This window comes from Nestor notabilis, unplaced genomic scaffold, assembly GCF_000696875.1.
Source record: "Nestor notabilis isolate BGI_N333 unplaced genomic scaffold, ASM69687v1 Scaffold31938, whole genome shotgun sequence".
Classification (NCBI taxonomy): Eukaryota; Metazoa; Chordata; class Aves; order Psittaciformes; family Psittacidae; genus Nestor; species Nestor notabilis.
The window spans coordinates 2,410-22,186 of record NW_009941127.1 but is presented as its reverse complement, the minus strand read 5'-3'; the positions used below and the strand labels follow the sequence as shown (position 1 = coordinate 22,186).

Genomic DNA, 19,777 nt, shown 5'->3' with positions numbered 1-19,777 from the left:
ACTGATATTGAGAGTGGGGTGAACTCAATGCTGTTTATCAGGATGGATGTGAAAGGTACCATAGTACCTTCTGAGGAAGGTGCCAAGTGCAGGATGGGGACAATTATATCTGAGCCATTACTTATATTGGTACCCAGAAAGCAAGCCCACAGTTTATGGTATCAAGCTGAACAGCAGCACCTGGAATGGATTTAGGTTAAGGCAGACCTGAAAGAAACAAGTAGCACCAGAGCAAACAGTGGGAGAGGGAGGCTGGAAACTGGGAGGAGCTGGAAATCATTCACTAAAACCCTGCACTTCCTTACAGTTAGGCCTTTTATTTATTTAAATGGCTGGATATTATCTTCTGCTAAACTCAGTAAATCTGCTCTGTAGTAAACTCAGAGGCTAGAATGTGCTAGCACAGATGAAGCCCATCTAGCCTTGTACCATAACATGAAAGATTACATGGTAAGAAGCAATGAAGTATATTCAAAGCTTCTGATTCTTTTCAGATTTTTTGGCACACTTACAACAAATTATTGACAAAGCTGCAAAGAACTTCCTTTGCTTGAGATCCAAGGAATGTAAGACCAGTGCAAGGTGTGAATGATAGTTCTTTTTTCAGATTGCTTTTGGGGGATAAACGGTATCGGGAGAAAACTATGTGGTGTGCACATTTAAAAAGCTGTATTTAACTGTTAAACACTAAATTTGTAATTGCTAAACTGAAGGAAGGCATACAGTTTTACTTTTGTAATGGAAAAGAAGACAATTTACTATCTCTCAGCCTAGCCTTCCCAAAATACTAATGTTACAAATAAGGTCATTGTTCTGCAGCATGAATCACTGCCAACTGTGGGCTCAAAAACATCTGTCTGAAATAAAGCTTAACTGTCAGCTCCATTCCACACAACCCAGCTTTTCCCACAGTCAACCTCTCCTTTACTTCTGTGAGGAATATTTCTTATCCTGTGAACTTTCTTATTGTAGTAATGATGTACAACTAGTCTTGTGTACTTCTGTAGCAGACTTAGAATCCTTTCACAAGTCAGTATGCGTTTATGTTAACCTACATGCGCAGAGTTTAATAGTTAGGCCTTTTCTCATGCTGTGGGTATTTTATTATAGTTGTATTATCTTACTCAGTTTTGATCCAGCATGAGCTAAGACAACTTCCATGAGGTCAGAGGCTTCTTAAGGCATCCAGAAGGTGAGCACTTTCATCTTTTATAAACATATCCTCGCCATGAAATGCAAGTCTGTGGTGCTTAAACAAAACTCTAAAAAACCAGTTAGAGGACAATATTAATATAGCAGAAAGACTAATTAGGCTCCCTTCGTTAGCACTACAGGTTTCTGATACATTAACAAAGGCATGTGTTCCAAGAGCATTTGGTCATTTTTAGATCTTTGTCAACATCTTTCAATAAAAACTTTGAACTGAAAAGGGAGGGAGTAATGAGAATAAACCTACTAAAAATTCACGTTTGACTTGATGATGATAAAAATTCTGTGCAGATGCAAACCTTTTTGTTGTTGTTGTTTCAGTTGCATTCTAAGCTTTTAAAGACAACTTTGTAGCGTGTGCCATTTTTTTCATGCAGAACACTTTTAAAAATTAAACTGGTCTAAATTCTGTCCTCATTTATGGCAGTACAAATTCCAGTAAACTCCACTAAATTCTACAGAATGTGGTGTAGAGACAGTAATGAGTAAAATCTCGGATGATATTATTTAGCCACTGGAGTCTTGTCTACAACCAGGTAATTAGGAGGAGATGTCGGAAACTCTAGAGGATCTGTTCCTGTTACTAAAGTAATTATGTAATTAGGACAAAAGCAAATCATGTGTATGTTTGATTTCTTGTCATTCGCTTATTATGCCTGCAGAATTATCCTGTGTATTTCTTGGTCACCCAAGTCAAAACCAGTAGGAAAGAAAGAGGACAAAAACAGTTAGGAAAAGGGGATGACCACTAGAAAAGCTTAAGGTAGAAGACTGGATTGAAATAAAACAAGACTAAGGGAGAAGAAAGACCGAAATGATTATCTGCTTATTCTTTGATACCTGTGAGTTTATGTAATCAGTTTAAAGTAATCAGTGAGCTATTTAGTGCTATGTGGTCTTTTTCATGAGCTTTACTCCAAGTCTGACTAGGTAGGTGGGATTATAGAACAAGGTGTATCTACAGTAGTCAAGCAGTTCCTAACAAGAGCCTTCATCCAGGTTTGCTGTATTGAAAGCACGTAAGAGGGAGCAGAAAGGAACAAGCTGTATGTAAAGTGCCTTAGTGGTCCAGCTTTCTTTCAAGTCATTTGGAAAAATTCCCCTTGGGTCAGAAACCAAGTACTTTGATATTTTCCATGCAGTTCACGAAAGAAAGACATACACCATGAAACAAAAAGTAATTTTGATGATGGAATTGTTCTCTTACTATCAGTCCCAGAAAGGGAGAAAAAAAGCCCTCCAACAATTACTGAGTTCCACACCTTTTTACCACATCTGAAAAGTGCTTTCCTAATTGCATTCTTGCTGGCAACACAGGCCATCTTCCAGTGTTGCGACTTTTTCTGTAATCTTTCTTCTCAATCTGTACCAGTTATCCCATTTAATAAAGCCTGATCCACATTACCAGGAGAGACTTCTTCTAATTATCAGAGCTTTATTTTTACTATTTTCTTGCAATTGCTGACTCTTGCCTCCAAAAGTAGCAGGCTACCAAGAGCACTACCCAGCAGGTGATGACTGATGACTTCAGTGCTAATGACTGTGCTCTGAATTTTATCTGGATTGCTTCATGCTGCAATTTTTTGTACATTATGATTACAGGCCTAACTCTGTGAAAGCTGTTCAGCTCTACAGGCAACTAGTGCCCTTTGTATTTTTACTTCAGCTGACTTAAAAATGTAAGTAGTATGATTTTGCTTCCAGAAAAAAGATATGGTTGGTTTTTTATTTACTTGGCTGGCACATGAAGAAAAATTACAGTAAGACAAGAAATGGTAACAGGAAGAGGGAAACTCAACTTGTATCTCATTTTAAAGATGGGAACATACACAATTGAGAAGACAAAAGTGGGTTTAACTTTACTTTGCTCTCCTGGTCTTGCAGGGGTTTGATTCAAGCTTGTAAAATTATCCTGCAGGGACAGAACTGTATTTACAGGCTTTCAATTTTAATCATCAAAACTTTCACATCCTCTTCTATCATTCCTGCCAGCAGTAGCCTGCATGATTTCCAGCAGTCTAGCTACTATAACACATGTCTCAACATAAGCCGAAAATCCACCCAAGAAGCAAATTACTGATCTCCATAATCCTGCAGCAAGACTGCTTCTGGAACTTGAGTTAGCTGCTTGAAGTTACAGCTGAACCCAGGACAACTGGCTAGATCTACGCTATACTGCAGTGACTGGGATGTATTATACCTGAAGGGTTCACTGTGGGAGAGAATAACTTAGCTGGCTAACAGTAACATGCCTGGACATATTTTATACAATAAAATTCAACAGGATATTTTTAAAGGCTGTTGTAAATAGAGTAGCACCTCTGATTTGTTGGAAAGAGCTTCCTAGCAGCAGATAGGAAGACAAAGACTTGGAGATAAGACAAAGTAAACAACAAACTAAACTATCAGAGTGAGCATTGCCAGAATAAAACATTTCCCTAGCCAATTAATAGGAAGTTCAACTGTACGCACTCAGAGCCTGGGAGATTAGGTCTCAGTTAATTCAGCTAAAAGTTCCCATATGAAAAAACCCTACAGATTTGAGTAGAAATTAAACTGAAATGAAATTTATGGAAATTATTTTGCACAGCTGAAAAAAAAAAATGAAAGGAATGAATTTAAGACCAAACAAAATCAGAATAAAGTGCCACTGCATTTACTGATTTTATTAGAGGAGCTCTAGAATGTACATGAGTAGTATTTGAAGCTTCTGAAAAATTAAAGGTTTAAGGACACACCAGGAAAGAAAAGCTGCTTGAGATACACAGTGCTGACCTGCCACAAACTGAGGTCTTCTGCCTGTAGTGTTAAGACCTTGTTTTCTGTATAAGCACTGTAGCACTGAAATGGTTAGCATTAACTGCTGTAGCTAAAGCCTGTGGCCAGCAATACCAGTGTCCTCTTGCAAAAGAAATAACCATGGTAACTCTGTGGTACAGGCTGGCTAATAGTAACTTTTAATTCGTGACTTTTGTACTACTGAGGAAACAAATAACGGTCTGTTTTGAAGGGTTTGATGTGTTCTCTGATACATGTCAACAACCAAAGTAGCAAGTCTTACATACTGATATCGAAATAAATATATATCTGCTCTTACAGAAGAATCACCAGAAGAGAAAACCTTCAAGGATCAAAATGGAGTCTTTGCTATGGCTTCATATGCACCTTATGACAAATGTAAATGGAGGAACAGATGATTAAATTATTTGACTTAGAACCATTATGTTTTTCTTTTTAAGTAGAATACAATTCAGGTTACCCAAGGCCTTTCTTCCTCCTTGTTTTCTTCCGTGGTGATTACCTGTAAATGATACAGCCTTTCATGCCGGGAAACATCACCTGGTAATCCTTTCAATCCATATGATGGGATTGAAAGAATTCCTGTTTAGTTATTAGAGATTGTGCTGCAGGGGTTTACAGATACCGGGAGTTTGTTCAAAGCCCCTGAAGTGAGATGCAAAGCTCAGTCAGTCGGCATTGTAATTTTTCATGGGAAAATGAGAACTCTTCGTAAAGCTGGCACTATGTAAGCCTCTATGATCTGATCTTAAAGGACATAACCAGCAGAATTTTCTGCATCTGAAATGCAGTGTGTCTGTGGCATTTCTGTCAGCAAGAATAGGTCAAGTAGAGGATTGAGAAAAGCTCTTTTACTATTAAGTGGACTTAATTCCATTCTTCATGCGCAACTGTGTGGAGTTAAAGTCCACTTGTTGCACTGCTTTTTTCTCATTGATACTAGTTCCTGGGTCCTTTTTATGAGCTCTTCTGTGAATCAAACTGTTTTCTTCTTTTCATCTATGGAATTTTTTACTAGCTGTTATTTTTAAGTAAGACTTTAGTTTCTCACATGCCTCATGGAAATATAGGCAAATGTGAAAACCATCTACTGGAAAAACCTCCATACTTTAGCAGGCCCAGAGGATTTAATAATCAGCATGAGATTTTCTTCCTTTCAACTACTGACTCTTTTGTTTAAAAAAGAAATAGTACTAATACTAAACAAACACACACACATACAAAACCCCAGTTGCTTCTCTTTCTCAGTGTTTACTTTTTGATGTCTTCCCAAATAATTTTTTGACTGTTGTTGCTGGTATCCTGGGCTAAGGCAGCATTTACTAGTCTCAGCATTACTAGAGGAGCTTTGAAGATTTTTAAATCTTATCTTTTTTGTTTTATTTTATCTTATTTTTTAACAGGGAGGAGCTAGTTTCGTTTTGCATTTTCTTGGCAGGGGGTGGGGGAAGGCAGAGAGGAGGTTTAAACAGAAGAAGCAGCAGAATACAAATGGCAAATTAAGGACTGACTGGCTGACTCTCACATCTCTCCAGAAACATGTCAGCCATTTGTTATGGTGAGAGGGAGAAAAACCTTCTGGTAGAGACTTTAAAATCGGAAAAAAACTTTAGAAGTGCCATCCTTTCCCAGGAGAAATTTCATCATTTGGCCCCTTCAAATTACTGCATGAGTGGAGTGTTACATGCTCCTCAGACTGAAGGTTGGCTGAACTTTTCAAAATAAACCAATTCCTGCTTCATTTCCACTTGCTGATGCACTTAGGAGTAGAAAGCTAGCTGAAGATATGGCCAATTGCAGGTTTATTCAGCCTGTAAGTCATGGTGTGTTGGACCAACATAGTACAGCTCTTACTCCTTTCCCCACCTACCAGCATGACCCGGTGAGAAGTAACTACTTTCACACTCCCTGGCTAGCATGATCTTGTCATTTATTCCTGATCCCAATTACATAGAGAATAGCACTTTTTTCAACAGAAAGTAAACGTGATGGAGTAGGTGAAATTTAAAGCCTTTCATCAGGCTGACATGGATCACTGGTCCCCGATAGCACTACATACAACATCTGCTTTGCTCATCAGCTGGCCCAGGGCCAGCAGTGGCTGCTGCCGGTTAGAAAGGAGAAGTTGTTTAAGCACGAGTAGGAGAGGATCAAATGCTGTCCTTGGAAGAACTGAAAAAGATATCTTAAACCAAAATTAGCAGTAGGTGAAAAAAGAAAGTTCTGGCTGATCATCTGGGTCAGCTAGAGTAAGATTCAACAAACAAGTTGAATCAAGAGTTTAATCAATTTATTTAATGAAAAAAGGTTGAGTGCAGTCAGAATCAAGGTGCTCATGGCAGGGGGGTTGGAACTAGATGATTTTAAGGTCCTTTCCAACCCTAACTATTCTACGATCTATGATTCTTTGATTCCGTAAGAGTGAAAGATGGAAGAGCAAGAAAACGAAGGTATGATGTCTTCAAACAATCTTTGCAGCATTTCTTTTTGGAGTTTGAGCTTTCTGGACACAAACTATAAATACTCTGGAAAAAATAAAGGAATTACAGTAGAGAAAATGTCCATCTTAAAGCTCTGACACATGCTACAGAGCACCTTACACTTTGTGAGCATTCTAAGAACTAGAGATGTGGCTGAAGGCTACTATGTTCAGAATCAAAAAAACCCAGACTAACTTATACATAATCCCTAAGTAAAACAGTGGGCCTCACTTTTTTCCCGTTCATTGGCTTTCATTGACTATACTGAACTCACTCATCAAATACTCAGTGCAAGACATCATTAGTCCTTAATAAGAATTCTCCCTACTGTAATAGCATCAGACAGGAAGAGAGAACTTCCATGAGAAGTAGCATGGATGGGAAATATGTACAAGTGTTTGATGATCACATTCACATTGTTTTAAATTAGGAGTGATGTAAGTTACATTACTTGTGGATAAATTCTCTGTATCACATCGATACCATGTATTTTCCAATGCCTGATGTTAAGCACTTAACATATTTCTTAACTCAGCTCTTAAGTAATAAATTAATAGAATGTAAAATCCAGCCTTTTAAACAATGGTAAAACCTAATTTGTGTCCTCTAAAGAAATAATGTAGATACAAGCTAAGCTGAAGTACAGTAACTCTTAAATGCAATCTGAGCAAGCACTGAGATAAGACACATAAGCGTGCAGAGAGCTATAATGCTGACATACTTGGTACAGGAATGGGGAACAGCACTTCTAGAGTTAAATACATATATTCTGCTTCTGCATCTGGGATTAAAATCTTCTTGACAATTCCCTTCAGCTTATCTTACATTACCAAATTTAGATATGACATTATTAAATTCCAAGCAAACATAAGCAGTCTTTTTTTAAAAATAAAAGAGGTGCTTTTATACTGTAAGATAATGACTGTAATGACCAGCTAATAAAAGTTTAAAGCATTAGCATATCTGGAAACAGTATTACATGAAGTAATCTCAATACTGCAACTTACCTCTTCCCTGTGATTCTTTATTGGCATGCAGAGAATACTCTGAGTCTTATACCCTGTGATCTGGTCAACTTCTGCATTGAATCTTGGATCCTGGTACAAGAAAAAAACCAGTATCATTTGACTACTTGCCTATAGACCAGTTCTTTGTCTATCCTGGTTTAAAGGTTAGGAAAAGTATAATATTTCACTTAAATGTTACCCAGGATAACAAAGGCTCCCTTACTAGCTAATAATTATATAACGTTGTTACTATCAATGTGTTAAAACAACAAAAAAGCATGTATGTGAATAAATTTAACTGCCAGAAAGAACAGAAAAAAACCAAAACACCCAACCCTAGGAGAAGCCTTTTTCAAGCCTAGACCATCATTATAATAAATATATACATGGACTGAACATCCCTGGTATAGCTTTTATCATCAAGAAGAAATTACACAAATACACTGAAAGACCTAAGTCCATAGAGGAACAAAGTTTCATGAAGGTGCTAGTGTTTTTGCTTTTACCACAGAGTGCTTGTTTCATTTTTTTCAGTGGAGTATTGTTATAAAACTCAGATTTATTTTTTTTTCACTCAATAAAATAAATCAGACTGTTTCTAAAGGCTGCTGTTCTTTCTCTAGTAGGTAATTTCAAGTTGAGCATGATGGACCCAATTCAAGAATGAAAACTTTTAAACCATCAGTAGAGGTGATGTCCTGCTGGAAACATGTACTTAGCAAATTTTTAGACAGTTTCTGAGGCAGCAAACAAGCATTGAAAATAAACCCATATGAAATCAAAGCGCTCTTTTTTGCTTCTGAAAAAATCCACTCAGTAATGTTACCTAGTTCTGTAAACATGCTCAGATTAACTGAGATATGAAGCAGTAATTTTCAGCTCTGTATGCCTTTACTGATTAGTTAGTTAATTAAAATTTCCCTAAATTCAAAACACAGTATGAGCATATCCAAAGAGCCTCAAATTAAGAGATATTAAGCTGAGATGTAAGAGATATCCTCTCCCAGTACTGGATTCTCTTCTTTTTTTCATCTGGCCATAAATCACAGAGTATCATTTTGTTTGGGAGACCTCTATAGAGTTCAAACCCTTACCCTGTTCTTGGTCATTCAGCTCCTACTCTTTGTGCCTCAGGTATGATAAAACTCTTCAAAGCAGTTTTAGTCACAGGACTCCAGTTTTGCAGACAACTCCACTCACAATTTAATTCATTTTGGTTCAGAAGCATCTTATGTCCTTACACAAGCAGAAATGTAATCATTTAAGTGTCCGAAGATAGAAATGCAAATACTGGTGTGCATTTAGCAGGTTAAGATGGGGCTGGTATCTGACTACTGATGTCAAACTTACATAATTTATTTTGATGTTAGCTAGTCATAGCTACGTATTTCTGCATATGCATGTATCTATAATACACACATTCTAACCAGAAGCATGGTATCAGGTTTGCATCTTGACTGGTTTAAGTCACTATAGCTCCAAATACATGTACTAAAATAGCAATATCACAACAGCTGATAATATGGCTTTTTCTTTTTTCAAGAATTTTTCAAGATGAATTTTCTCAGTTTACCTCATAGGCATTCTTGATGTTCAGAGGTTGGCCTATAGCTGCCACGTGCCCAACAATGCCCTTGTTCCACTCCAGGCGAATGCAGCTGTTGGAAGCTTCTTCAAGGGTGGAGCCTTCTGCCACGTCAAACAGTCGGCTTACAAGAAACTTCTCATTAGAGCTGTCCTCACAGACCAAAAAGAGGGAATAGCGATCGGCTGCTATAAGCTCATGAATATGTAGGAAAATTTTATGGCACAGTGCTGTGACATCTAAGTGACTAGAAATATCTTTCACAAGTTCTAATAGTCTTGAGCACTGATCCCCTGCACTGGTCTCAGTTCTTGGAGATTGCAGAGGCATCTGTTCCTTCTTTTCAGAGCCGGAAAGGAAGCTCACTGCTCCTACTGAGTCCTTGACAAATATCGGCCTTAAGGGTCTGTCAAATTCAGAAGCAGAGATTTTCCTCACTGGGGTCCCAGGGTTGGTGGTCTCGGCACAGACAGGCTGGTGACAAGCACAGGATTCACTCTGGGACTTGGTTCCCTCCTTGCAGACTGGGATGGTGTGAACTCTCTCAGCAAACCATGCATTAACCATTTCTCTGTAAAACAAAAATAAAAAGACAGTGAATGATGCAAGTTAAAAGTCCTCAGCAGCTAATACGTATTTGAAGAGGACACTGCAAAGATAGTAACTTTAGACCTTTTCATGCAGTGGACATGAGTGCACCTTTAGTGCTCACCTGTATCAATATTCTCATATTTTACATAGCACTTAGCCTAGATTAAGCAGTAATGGTTTATGCCCCATAAAAAGGAAGCTATTTCTGCCTAAAGGAAATAGCTGAATAGGGCAGAGGAAGAGTGCTTATGCTGTGGCTTTCAGGATATACATCAGAAGTTTACACTGTAATTTTGCACTTGAAAAGTTCTAGTCCATCCCATTGCTAAGATTTGGACTTCTGTGTAAGATGAATATACATTCATACGAAGACAAAACTTACTCGTTTAATTCTGGTTTTCTAGACCATTCCTAACTTTTAAAAAGTCAACTTTGAACCTGTCAATTTTGTCTCTGTCAAATCACCTGCAGCCCCTCCTATTTTTATGTCACCTATACGCTATTTTTACATTAACTTCCCCTGCCCTCAGGGTTAATGAAAAATGCTGTTTTGACTCAAAGCACAAAGTTTTGCTTGAAAACTGTCAGGCAGGAGTATGAATATTTCTAATTCAACCCCCCTCAAAATAATGAAAAGACAGGCTGTTTTCATGCATCTCTGCTCTTTCCTTTCCTTGCAGATGAAACTCATGCCTTATCCAAAATACTGAATACCCACAAAACTACATTTTTGAAGAGTTTGCCATTGAACTTTTTCACTAAACTCTAGTATTTAACTGTTTCTCAAATTAACTTAGCACTAGAATGCCAACCCTAATAATATCCTCAGCATAATAACTAAATACAGCATATCTTGAATTATTCATAAGCACATATCATCAATAACATGAGTATACTTTTTTCTTCTCACTATAATATTTTCTTGTCAAAAACCTATTGGTTTACTGTTGTCTTTTTGGTTTGATCTTTTTTTGGTCATGTTTTTGTTTTGTTTGGTTTGGTTTGTTTGTTTGATATAGGGCTTTTTATTTCATTTACTTATTGTCAAGGATTCCTTACAGCATATGACTGACTCAGAAGAAATAGGTTTTTTCTGAATTACATAATGTATGGGCCTATGAACAGCAAAAATCCTATTAAAAGTCTGATCTTTTGGAAACCTTTCATGGTGGTCATGTTTTAAATTTGGGATATTTTTTATTTGCTCAGCAGACCACAGGAATTTCAAGAGTGAAGCTGAATGAAACCATGGAAATTAGTCAGGTTAGTCAGCCACTGATCAGTTACATTCATCAGCATATGTTCAGGATGAAAAGCACTGTACATAGGCTTTTTTTCCTTACAGAACAGCTTCATCTATGTTGTAGAATGCAATGATACACGTAGTTATCCATTAAATTAAAAGTAAAGGAATTGATTAAAATCTGAAGTCCACCAATATAATTTTATTAGCATGCAATCCACAAAAGGAAACTTACTTGTCTTCTGTTAGGAAGGTTTGAAAGAGTTGTTCAGATTTTGCAATCACGTATCATTTAGAGATCTCAACTGTAGGCAAACATGCTATGAGAAATTGAATTGATTTAAGAAATCATGTGAGGGTAAAGGAAGCACCTGGGCAAAGGAAAGTCATGTTACTGCACTCATTCCACGTCAGTGCTAGCTACCTGGTAATGTTTTTCCCCTCAAGAAGTCTGACTGAGGTAAGTAACACTAAGTGCAGCACTGTAAAACCAAATTCTACTCTTACTCGCACAAGTGCAACTCCAAATAAATGGATGACAGCCTATTCTTTATTTTGGCTTCTGTCTGCACGCTGTGGTCTCGATCATGCAAAACCTTATGTACACAGTTAATATCATTTATAGCCCCAGTGATCTCGGCTGAATGGTAAATGTGGTCACACAGGACATTTGTGAATCTTCTGGCGAGTTCAAAACCACTGAATGAAAAGTTGGACACAATTAAGGTGGTGGGAGTTTTGCACACCGCAGAGCTAGGATTTCATCTCATTTTTTCACATTTTCCATGAAGCTCCTGGAGCAGTGCTTGCTGTAGCAGTATTATACCTCAATCAACATCTATTATAAATTTTCCAGCAATCTAAAGCAAGTCCAGTTACTGGAAACATGGTGCCAGAGAACACAATAAATTCCACTGTTATTCTGCAAAGACTTTTCATTCGTTGCTTAGCTATGTATTTTTAAAGGAAGCTCTGCTTTTTAAGTATATTAATAAAACCAAACAATGATCCTTCCCTATTACAGCAGCAATACATATTTTTTGTGGAGTTACCTCATCCAAATGTTTTGCACCACGAAAAAGCATAAAGAACAATTATATATTATTATAACTTTAACAAGATGATAGTACTTAAACAGGATAAATACTAAATGTGGAAGCTGTGGCCATGTATTACTGAAATGGATAACATAGTTTGCCTAGGGCAATATCACATTTGCAAAATCTGTTTCCATGACAGTCAAAGTAAGAAGCTAGCATTTGATAACTTTTGGGATTTTAATGTATTAAACTGAGAAAACAGAATCAAAATTTGTGATGAAAATGACCAAAAGTATCATTAAGAAAAATGAAAAGCTTAAAATGCAGAAGTTTATAAGTACACACAGTACGGGGTTCTTTTTGTTTTACCCTACTCTCCCCAAGAAAAGCAATTACCTGGAGCTCTTAGTTTTTTTCTACACAAAAGTCAGCTTAAAGGCTGCAGAAAAGAATCTAAAAATGGGAGCTGGCTGTGTTTAAAGCCTCAGACACAAGAAGGTAGATAGAGAACAATCACTAGTTGTAAAAGAAGGCTTGTGACTTGACCCAGTTTTATGAGTGTGTGTGCTGACTTGATTTTTTTCTCAACATCGAGGACTGGCATTAGTGTACAGGATTTAAAAGTAAATGTAATAGCCTGGTATCGATGGTGAGCATCCTTAAACTCCAAGTGACTAGGCATACCAAGCTGTGTACTTCACCTAGGCATGTTTGAAAATACACGTGTGAACCTGTACTATTGCTGAGTGACAGCTATTTGTAGAGTACTCTGAATGACTGTTTATTTACACATGAGGAAATGAGAATATACAATGCTGTCATTTCACCTAGCCCTCTTCTACGCTGAATTTGCTATGGAAAATAAACATTCATTTCTCTGTTTTATGGAGGTTATTGAAGGATGTGGAATATAACTGGAAAATCGTTTACATGAAAGTAATTACATTTCTTTCGTAAGAACCGACTACTTGTTAGGTATCTGCACTATTTAGGAAGCATTGTGACACTGAACAGAACTATAGGTGGAGCTGCATAATTGTAACATATTCCTGTCCCCTTTAACATCTCTTAGATGATGGTCCAGTAACTTGCCAACATAGTGGGCAATTCTCAAAAAGCTCCGTAGGTTAACAACAACAAATCCTTAGCTATACTGTTTAAAGCAACGTTTTCCACTTCCAAGCATTTAGGCATTTTTATTTGGGCAACAGGAAAGCCATTCAAATTCAGCTGGAATAAGAACAGTGTTCACTGACCTTTACTGAATGCCTCTTCTAACAAGGAAACTATTTAGCTCCTTTTACATTCGGGTAGAAAAACTAGCATTTCACATTAACTGACATATACAACTATTTAAAATCCATGAGACAAAGACTTGACATGCATTTGCTTGTTGATACTCAATCCTATTTAACAATGCATGACAAGAAGAGTATTGTTGCTAACACAACTACTTTCTCAGTACAGAATTAACTTGACAGATACATACCTGACACATACTGAACCACAACTGAGGTTACTGGATATGAGTAACAAGTGCTGTGTCGGATTAATTAAGATGTCATTTTGAAAGGACTGCAGGAAGAAACAAACACATGGGACTGTTCTATTCATATAAATAGTCCTTAGTTAGCCACTGACATTGTCAAGAGCTGTTTGTAAGGACAGGACCCTTGCTGTAGAATAAAGTTGCAGGAGTGTATTAAACAGGAGCAGATACTGATCCATAGTCATCTATGCAGATAGTTAAAACCAATATAATGTCTCCATCTCAGCACAGCAGTTGCTGCATGTTGAGCTGTCAGAGGCATCAGCATCCATTCCTGATGAGCTGCATGCCTCCTCTACTGCATTATGAACCTTCTCTGCAGCGTGAGCCTCCGCTAGAGAGAACTATAATTTACCCCAGAGTTCATAAACAGAAAAAGTTGCATATGAAGTAACCACTTTTTAGTCATTTCCATCAGCCAAATCCAGTCTTTCCTGTGTAAAACACCCTATAAAATGTCAAAGGAGCTTGACAATAGTGACTACTGAATTTGGCTGGTGACCTCATCATCAGATCCCAAAACTGGAAAGGAATTTTGAAGATATAGGCATGAGAGTGGGATGAAAATACAATGTCAGGTAAAACATTTAAAGAAAAAAAAAATATTCTGTGATCCTCCCCTCGATAATCACTTGTATACAAGAGCACATTATCTGCACTACATGAGAACTCAGAAACTTCAGAGGAATTAAGACTCTTCGGCCCTGACAGGTTAAACACTGTACAGAAAGTAGACCTGTGCCTAAAGCAGGAAGCTTTCAGTAGGAAAAGGCAACAAAAATAGAAAATCAGTAGGTGAGAAAACACAGGCACAAGGAAGCAACATGGCTTGAGCCAAGTCACACAGAACGGTACAAGTAGACCTGAAGTTTCCAGGTCTGCGACCTGACAAGAACCTTGCTTTATTTCCTCTGCTGTAAGTATCAAACCATGCTGACCTGACACTAGTTATTGTTCTACTCATACACTGGGAGTATTAAATAACTTATGGTACCCACCTTTTCTTCATTGTGATTATATTCAAAATACACAGCATACTTTAAAAAAAAAAAAACCAAACAAAACAAAACCAGTGAAGATGCTTAAAAAGTAACAGCCAGATTATAATTATCTTGCTCTCACATGTAACCATACTACATACATAAGACCATAGCAGTGTGACCCTGTAGCAGGTATGTGATATCTTTGGAGAAAATGTGCAAAAATGGTAAAAAAAGTAACACTTGAGATGCAGCAATGACAGTATACTGCATCTTACTTACCTTGCAAAAAGAGTGCATAATAATTACTGTACAATCAAAGTAGTGAGTATTGAGTAGCTCTCAGTGAAACAACAAATAATTCCCCATTTTCTGTGTTGCTCATAAATCTTTCATATATACCATGTGCAATGTTTCAGCAGTTGTGTGGCCTGTTTGCTAATTTTCCATGCAAACCAGCAGTTACTGAAAACACACTTCAGAAGAGGGATTCAATCCAAACTTGCCTAGTAGAAAATACCCACTTTCAACTATCTGAATTCCTGTGGCCTAATCCTGTCAGTGTTGAAATCAATAATATTTCAAGCTAAGCTTCCTATTTTCTCAGTTGCTTTCCTTAAAATAACCACTAGATGTCTTCAAATTTCTTTCCCACATCCTGACATAATTTAGACATAGAAATCATTTGAAGCATTAGCAACAGCTCAAGAACTATTCAGTTTTAACAAATGAGTTTGAAAGTCAGTGTCACTTGAACATTATACTTGCCTTCCCATTTTCTTTCCAGTACATCCTATTCCACAATCATGTTTTAAGTGTTTTTGTCTCCCTTCTGGCCATGGAAAGACTTAAATAAACTGTGTAAGACCTCAATAAATGGAAACAGTAAACTGACTGTAAAAGAAGTGTTTTCAAGTTAACTAAAGAAGTAGATTGACAAAGACAATAGTTGTTTTTCCTTAAAACCTTTCCAATTGTAGTTAGTAGAGATGCAATTGCTAACAGTGGTAGGCAAGCAGTTTTTAAAGACAAAGTGTAACTTAAAGTCGGTGTCGATTTCTTTGCACAACACAGTCAAATATATAAGCATACGTTTAACTTTAAACATTTTAAGTGGCCTGACTGATTTCTGTTTGAATACAGATCTAAACTAAGAACTCTAATTCTTGATTCAAACCATGCTTGTGAGAGAGTGAAATAACAACTTTTTAGAACTATGAAACAATGTAAATCTTGTCTGAATGCTCATATTCTTTTTTAAAACAGGAGGCAGAGGCTCCTTTATTATTTGAAGCAAAAGTATTTGAAATGGAGGACTATACTAACAGGCTATTCTTGGCTATTTTCAAGTTTTGTTTAACAACCAAACTGCAAGCTTAAGTTCTCAAAAAGCTTTCCTCCATGTAAGGGACTTTCTATTCACACTATAAAGAAAAACAGAATAAATTCTCAGGGATTGAAGGTCAAATTCTAAAACATGACCTTTATTTCTCTTCCTATTTCTGAGGTTCTTGTTCTAAGCTCAAAAGAATTAAAAATAACTATGCATGTAATGATTTTGTTGTGGAAAGCAACAGGACAATGCTGGTGATTTTGGTGAAAGATGGATTAAAAGTTAAGTTCACACCTGCCTTGAGACCTCACTTAAGTCAGGCACTACTTCAGTTCCATTTAAATTCCTAAAATAAGGGTTAAGTAGGACTTTAAGTGGTGCAGAGGCTTTGGGGTGGCTCTCAGTACTGGGCTGAGTTCATTATAATGCACAAATAAATGGGAAAATATATATCTTTTACTAAGCAAATATATTCTGTGGCTGTATTTTCAGTGCCAGAGCTAATACAAAATTACAACCATTGAGTTATTCACAAGGGCCATTTGAGCAGGGCTTCTTTTCTGGCACTTCTTAAATAGCTGGGTTTGCGTTTCATGGCCCCCCCCTTTTTTTTCTTTTAGTTGTGTTCAAGTAAATTATATAAATGTATATATGTGAAAGCATTCCATGTAAATGTGTGTATACTTCTTTGCCAGTAAGAAAGACTTGTATTCTATTATTTTATTAATTATATTTATTCATGACAAAAGCAAAATGCTTCCTCTTTAATGGTGAAAATGAAAGTAGGTGGTAGCATATTAGTTCAAGTCGAGAATGTAGTATTGTCTAAAATTGCTTTGTTTGTAATTCTTGAGTCTCACATTTCTACACAACTGAGCTTTACTCCACCAGTCAAATAGGCATGAACACGGGCTACGACACACTTTATTTTATCTGAAGACATCACAGATGATGTATCATGCATTTTAATCCTTGTGAAGAGAGCTAGCACCATGTCCACACACTATGAAAGTCTCACTTCAGCTTCAAAATTAGACTCACTGGTATTTTCATTTCATATACGTGGTCTTGGTCGTAATCCTGTACAAAGACATGAATTTCCTCCTCGTGATGGTTCATCAACAGATGCCCAACACAGTATTTCCATGAGCTTCTTCAATTTGTAAATGTAAGATAGGTACATAACTTTCTTATCACCCGCAGAGGCAATGTATGCCTCAGCTCCACCTATCTTCCACATTGCCAGAAATTTGACCCTGTTCTCTGAAGAGTTCCTAGTAAGAGCAAAAAAAATGGAAATGAGATTTCGAATGCCTGTTGGCATTATCAAAAGTACTGCAATATGAAAGCAAAGTTACTCTGAAACTACAGAAGGCAAAAGGAAAGGTTAACTGTTAAAATAGTTCACACCATCTTATTTTGTACCTGTTCTCTAAGGTTTACCAGTTGTATTTTTAATTCATGTATTGTGCATTCACATTTGTTTCTTTATTGCCTAGAGTAAATGGTAAGTAGTGAAAGCACATTCTCCTTGCAGCTGCTCAGTACTATCTGCTGATTAGTGTATCTTCACACCAAAGATTCTGTGTAGGAGTTCAGCTTTTGGGAATTAAAGATGTAAATTGCTAGTAAGTGATTTCTTATCATTTCTCAAATGACAGTTTCTTCAGTCTACAGTAATTGCTGGTTTAGAGAGTGTTTCCAAAATACTCCAGCACACAACTAGCTTTATTTCCAAGAATAAATGCCAAAAATACTTAATCACATTTACAACTTCATGAATGTGGGTAACATTCCTTACCTTCCTGAATGCTTTTTGAATCAGGAGTTCAAAATATTCTGGAATGATCTTAATACTTTGCAGTTATCGAGAAAAGCATAAAGACATGGACACCTTATTTGTAAGTGGGACAACTATGAAGATCATTAAACTAACAAGAAAACTTTCCAAGATTTCTTAGAAATCAATTTTTTTTCTGTACTTCATTCTTGGAAAAGCTCTGTAAACATCTAATAAAACCAAGTAAGTGGGAGAAAATATTCTGATCTCTGCATTAACACCACTACTTCCTGTGGTTTTCAAGTCATGGTTGAAAGAATCAGTGGTCTGCAGTTCTCTTGTCATGCTTCGCTCAGGATAACTTAGAAAAGCAAGTCCCCTTTCAGCATATTCAAACAATTTGCATAGGATTCTGTGCCTCCACGGGAAAACTGTTAGGGGGCCCTTCAATCACAGGAGTTTAAAACCCACTGCCTACTTACTAAGGTCATATTAGGGATGAATATGGCTCATACCTGTGTATTTTTAGGATTGTTATTTGTATGTCAGCAATATCTCTTGAAGAAAAAACACAGGCCAAAGCACATTTCAATGCAGAAAATCTGCAATAGCTCTGTCTTTAAAAATCTGTATTTTCATACACTTGCTCCAAAAATTAATTTCCTTTCAATTAGAAAAATAATTAAGCACATGTATATTACCAGACAAAACAATAACATGATGCATATGACATATAATATTTATGAGATTGAACTTCAAATGGCCAGCTCAAAATTAAAGACCTTTTTTAAAAGCCCTCTAGACACAGAGATTAGAAGGCAAATATCCTAAATAATTTAGTACTCCAGGCAGCACATTACAAACTGGTTGTCCACCTGCCATCAGAAAGAAAATAAACCCAAACAACTGTACTTGAGTTTTTCCAAAGTAGTAAATGTAATTGAGATATTCAAGTTGTGCAATCTCTGAATTCCAGCAAAGTACAGTTTTCCAGTAAATGCCACTTCTGCAATCCTCAGTTATGCACTATGAAGTACCATGCTGTTAAGGACATTTCTTTTTCCAAATACAACCCCACCTTAATTCATTTGTAAATATTTCCCAGCCCTGCTAATAATCCAAGATGTATTTATAATGAAATAATAATTTGTATCTATCATGCCATATATACATTTAGGAAACCAGTCAAAAGCTGCCTAGAACAATGCATTTGCCCCTAACCAAGGGCAGAACTTTTACTTTGGCTATTGTGACAGTTTGCTGCTTCGGACTGCAAAGAGCACTAACAGAGAATCACTCCTGTTAGAGTAGGGACAAACAGGAAGTCAGAAATGCAGAAGTATTCCATAGGGGGTTAAAACAAGTATGATATTTGAACATGACAAATGCACGGATTGTTTTTCTGAAAGAAACATAAAAAGATAAAACTTCAGGAAAACCAAAAGAATAATGATTCAGCCATAAATGCAGTACGACTTTGTCACAAAAAAAAAATCACGCCTTTATAGCATCTAGTTAGAACAATTATATTTGTAGTAGCAGCTACAAAGAGCCATATAAGAGTTGGGTAAACATAAAACACAATCTAAAAGAAGGATCATTTTACTTCAAACTGTTTCTGCTTTCTGGGAAGCCACACCATGATAGCCAATTCTAGAACTTTGGAAGGGGAAAAAAATAGCAAAAGGAGCTGGGGAAAAAGAAAAAAGGTATAAAGAGCTAAAATTTAGCAGGAGCTAGGTATTTAGAAATGCTGGAAGCCGTAAGCACGCAGTACCACACTCTCCAGCCAGAAGGTTTGTCAACCAGCACACACTATCACTGAGTGAACCGAATTCAGCTGGTCACCAGCATGTTCTGGTGACACACTTCCTCTTTGCTGTTCTGCACTTTGATCATACTGTAATAATACCAAATGAATTACAGCTATTGATATATTATCACTGTATACCACTTGTACCCCTGCTACAAAATAAAGTAATAACTGATTCTATTGCTTCCACCTCAGGGGATCACAATTCTGCTCAAAGGAGAGAGCAATCTAAAGGTATTCACCCAGATTATATGCTTGTAGGATTGCAAACTTGCGTTGTACAGGTGGAAGTCAGTCACCATAGGTTTACTGCAGAATATGTCAGTGCACCTAGCCACCAAAGACTTGAGGAAGGCACTGATACGGCT

The 19,777-nt window shown here is 37.0% G+C and overlaps 1 protein-coding gene across 1 annotated transcript in view; it reads right to left on the bottom strand.

The window, feature by feature from the left end:
• PDE5A (phosphodiesterase 5A, cGMP-specific) overlaps positions 1–18,597 on the bottom strand; it is a gene marked incomplete at its 3' end in the record, with an annotated part of 33,856 nt that extends 15,259 nt beyond the window's left edge. The window contains exons 1-4 of the mRNA XM_010020718.1: positions 18,472–18,597; positions 14,438–14,447; positions 9,069–9,651; positions 7,496–7,585 (exon numbers count right to left, since the gene is read on the bottom strand). Of these exons, the coding sequence (XP_010019020.1) occupies positions 7,496–7,585; positions 9,069–9,651; positions 14,438–14,447; positions 18,472–18,478 (690 nt within the window). The remainder of the gene's footprint in view (positions 1–7,495; positions 7,586–9,068; positions 9,652–14,437; positions 14,448–18,471) is intronic.
• Between the last annotated feature and the right edge of the window lie 1,180 nt (positions 18,598–19,777).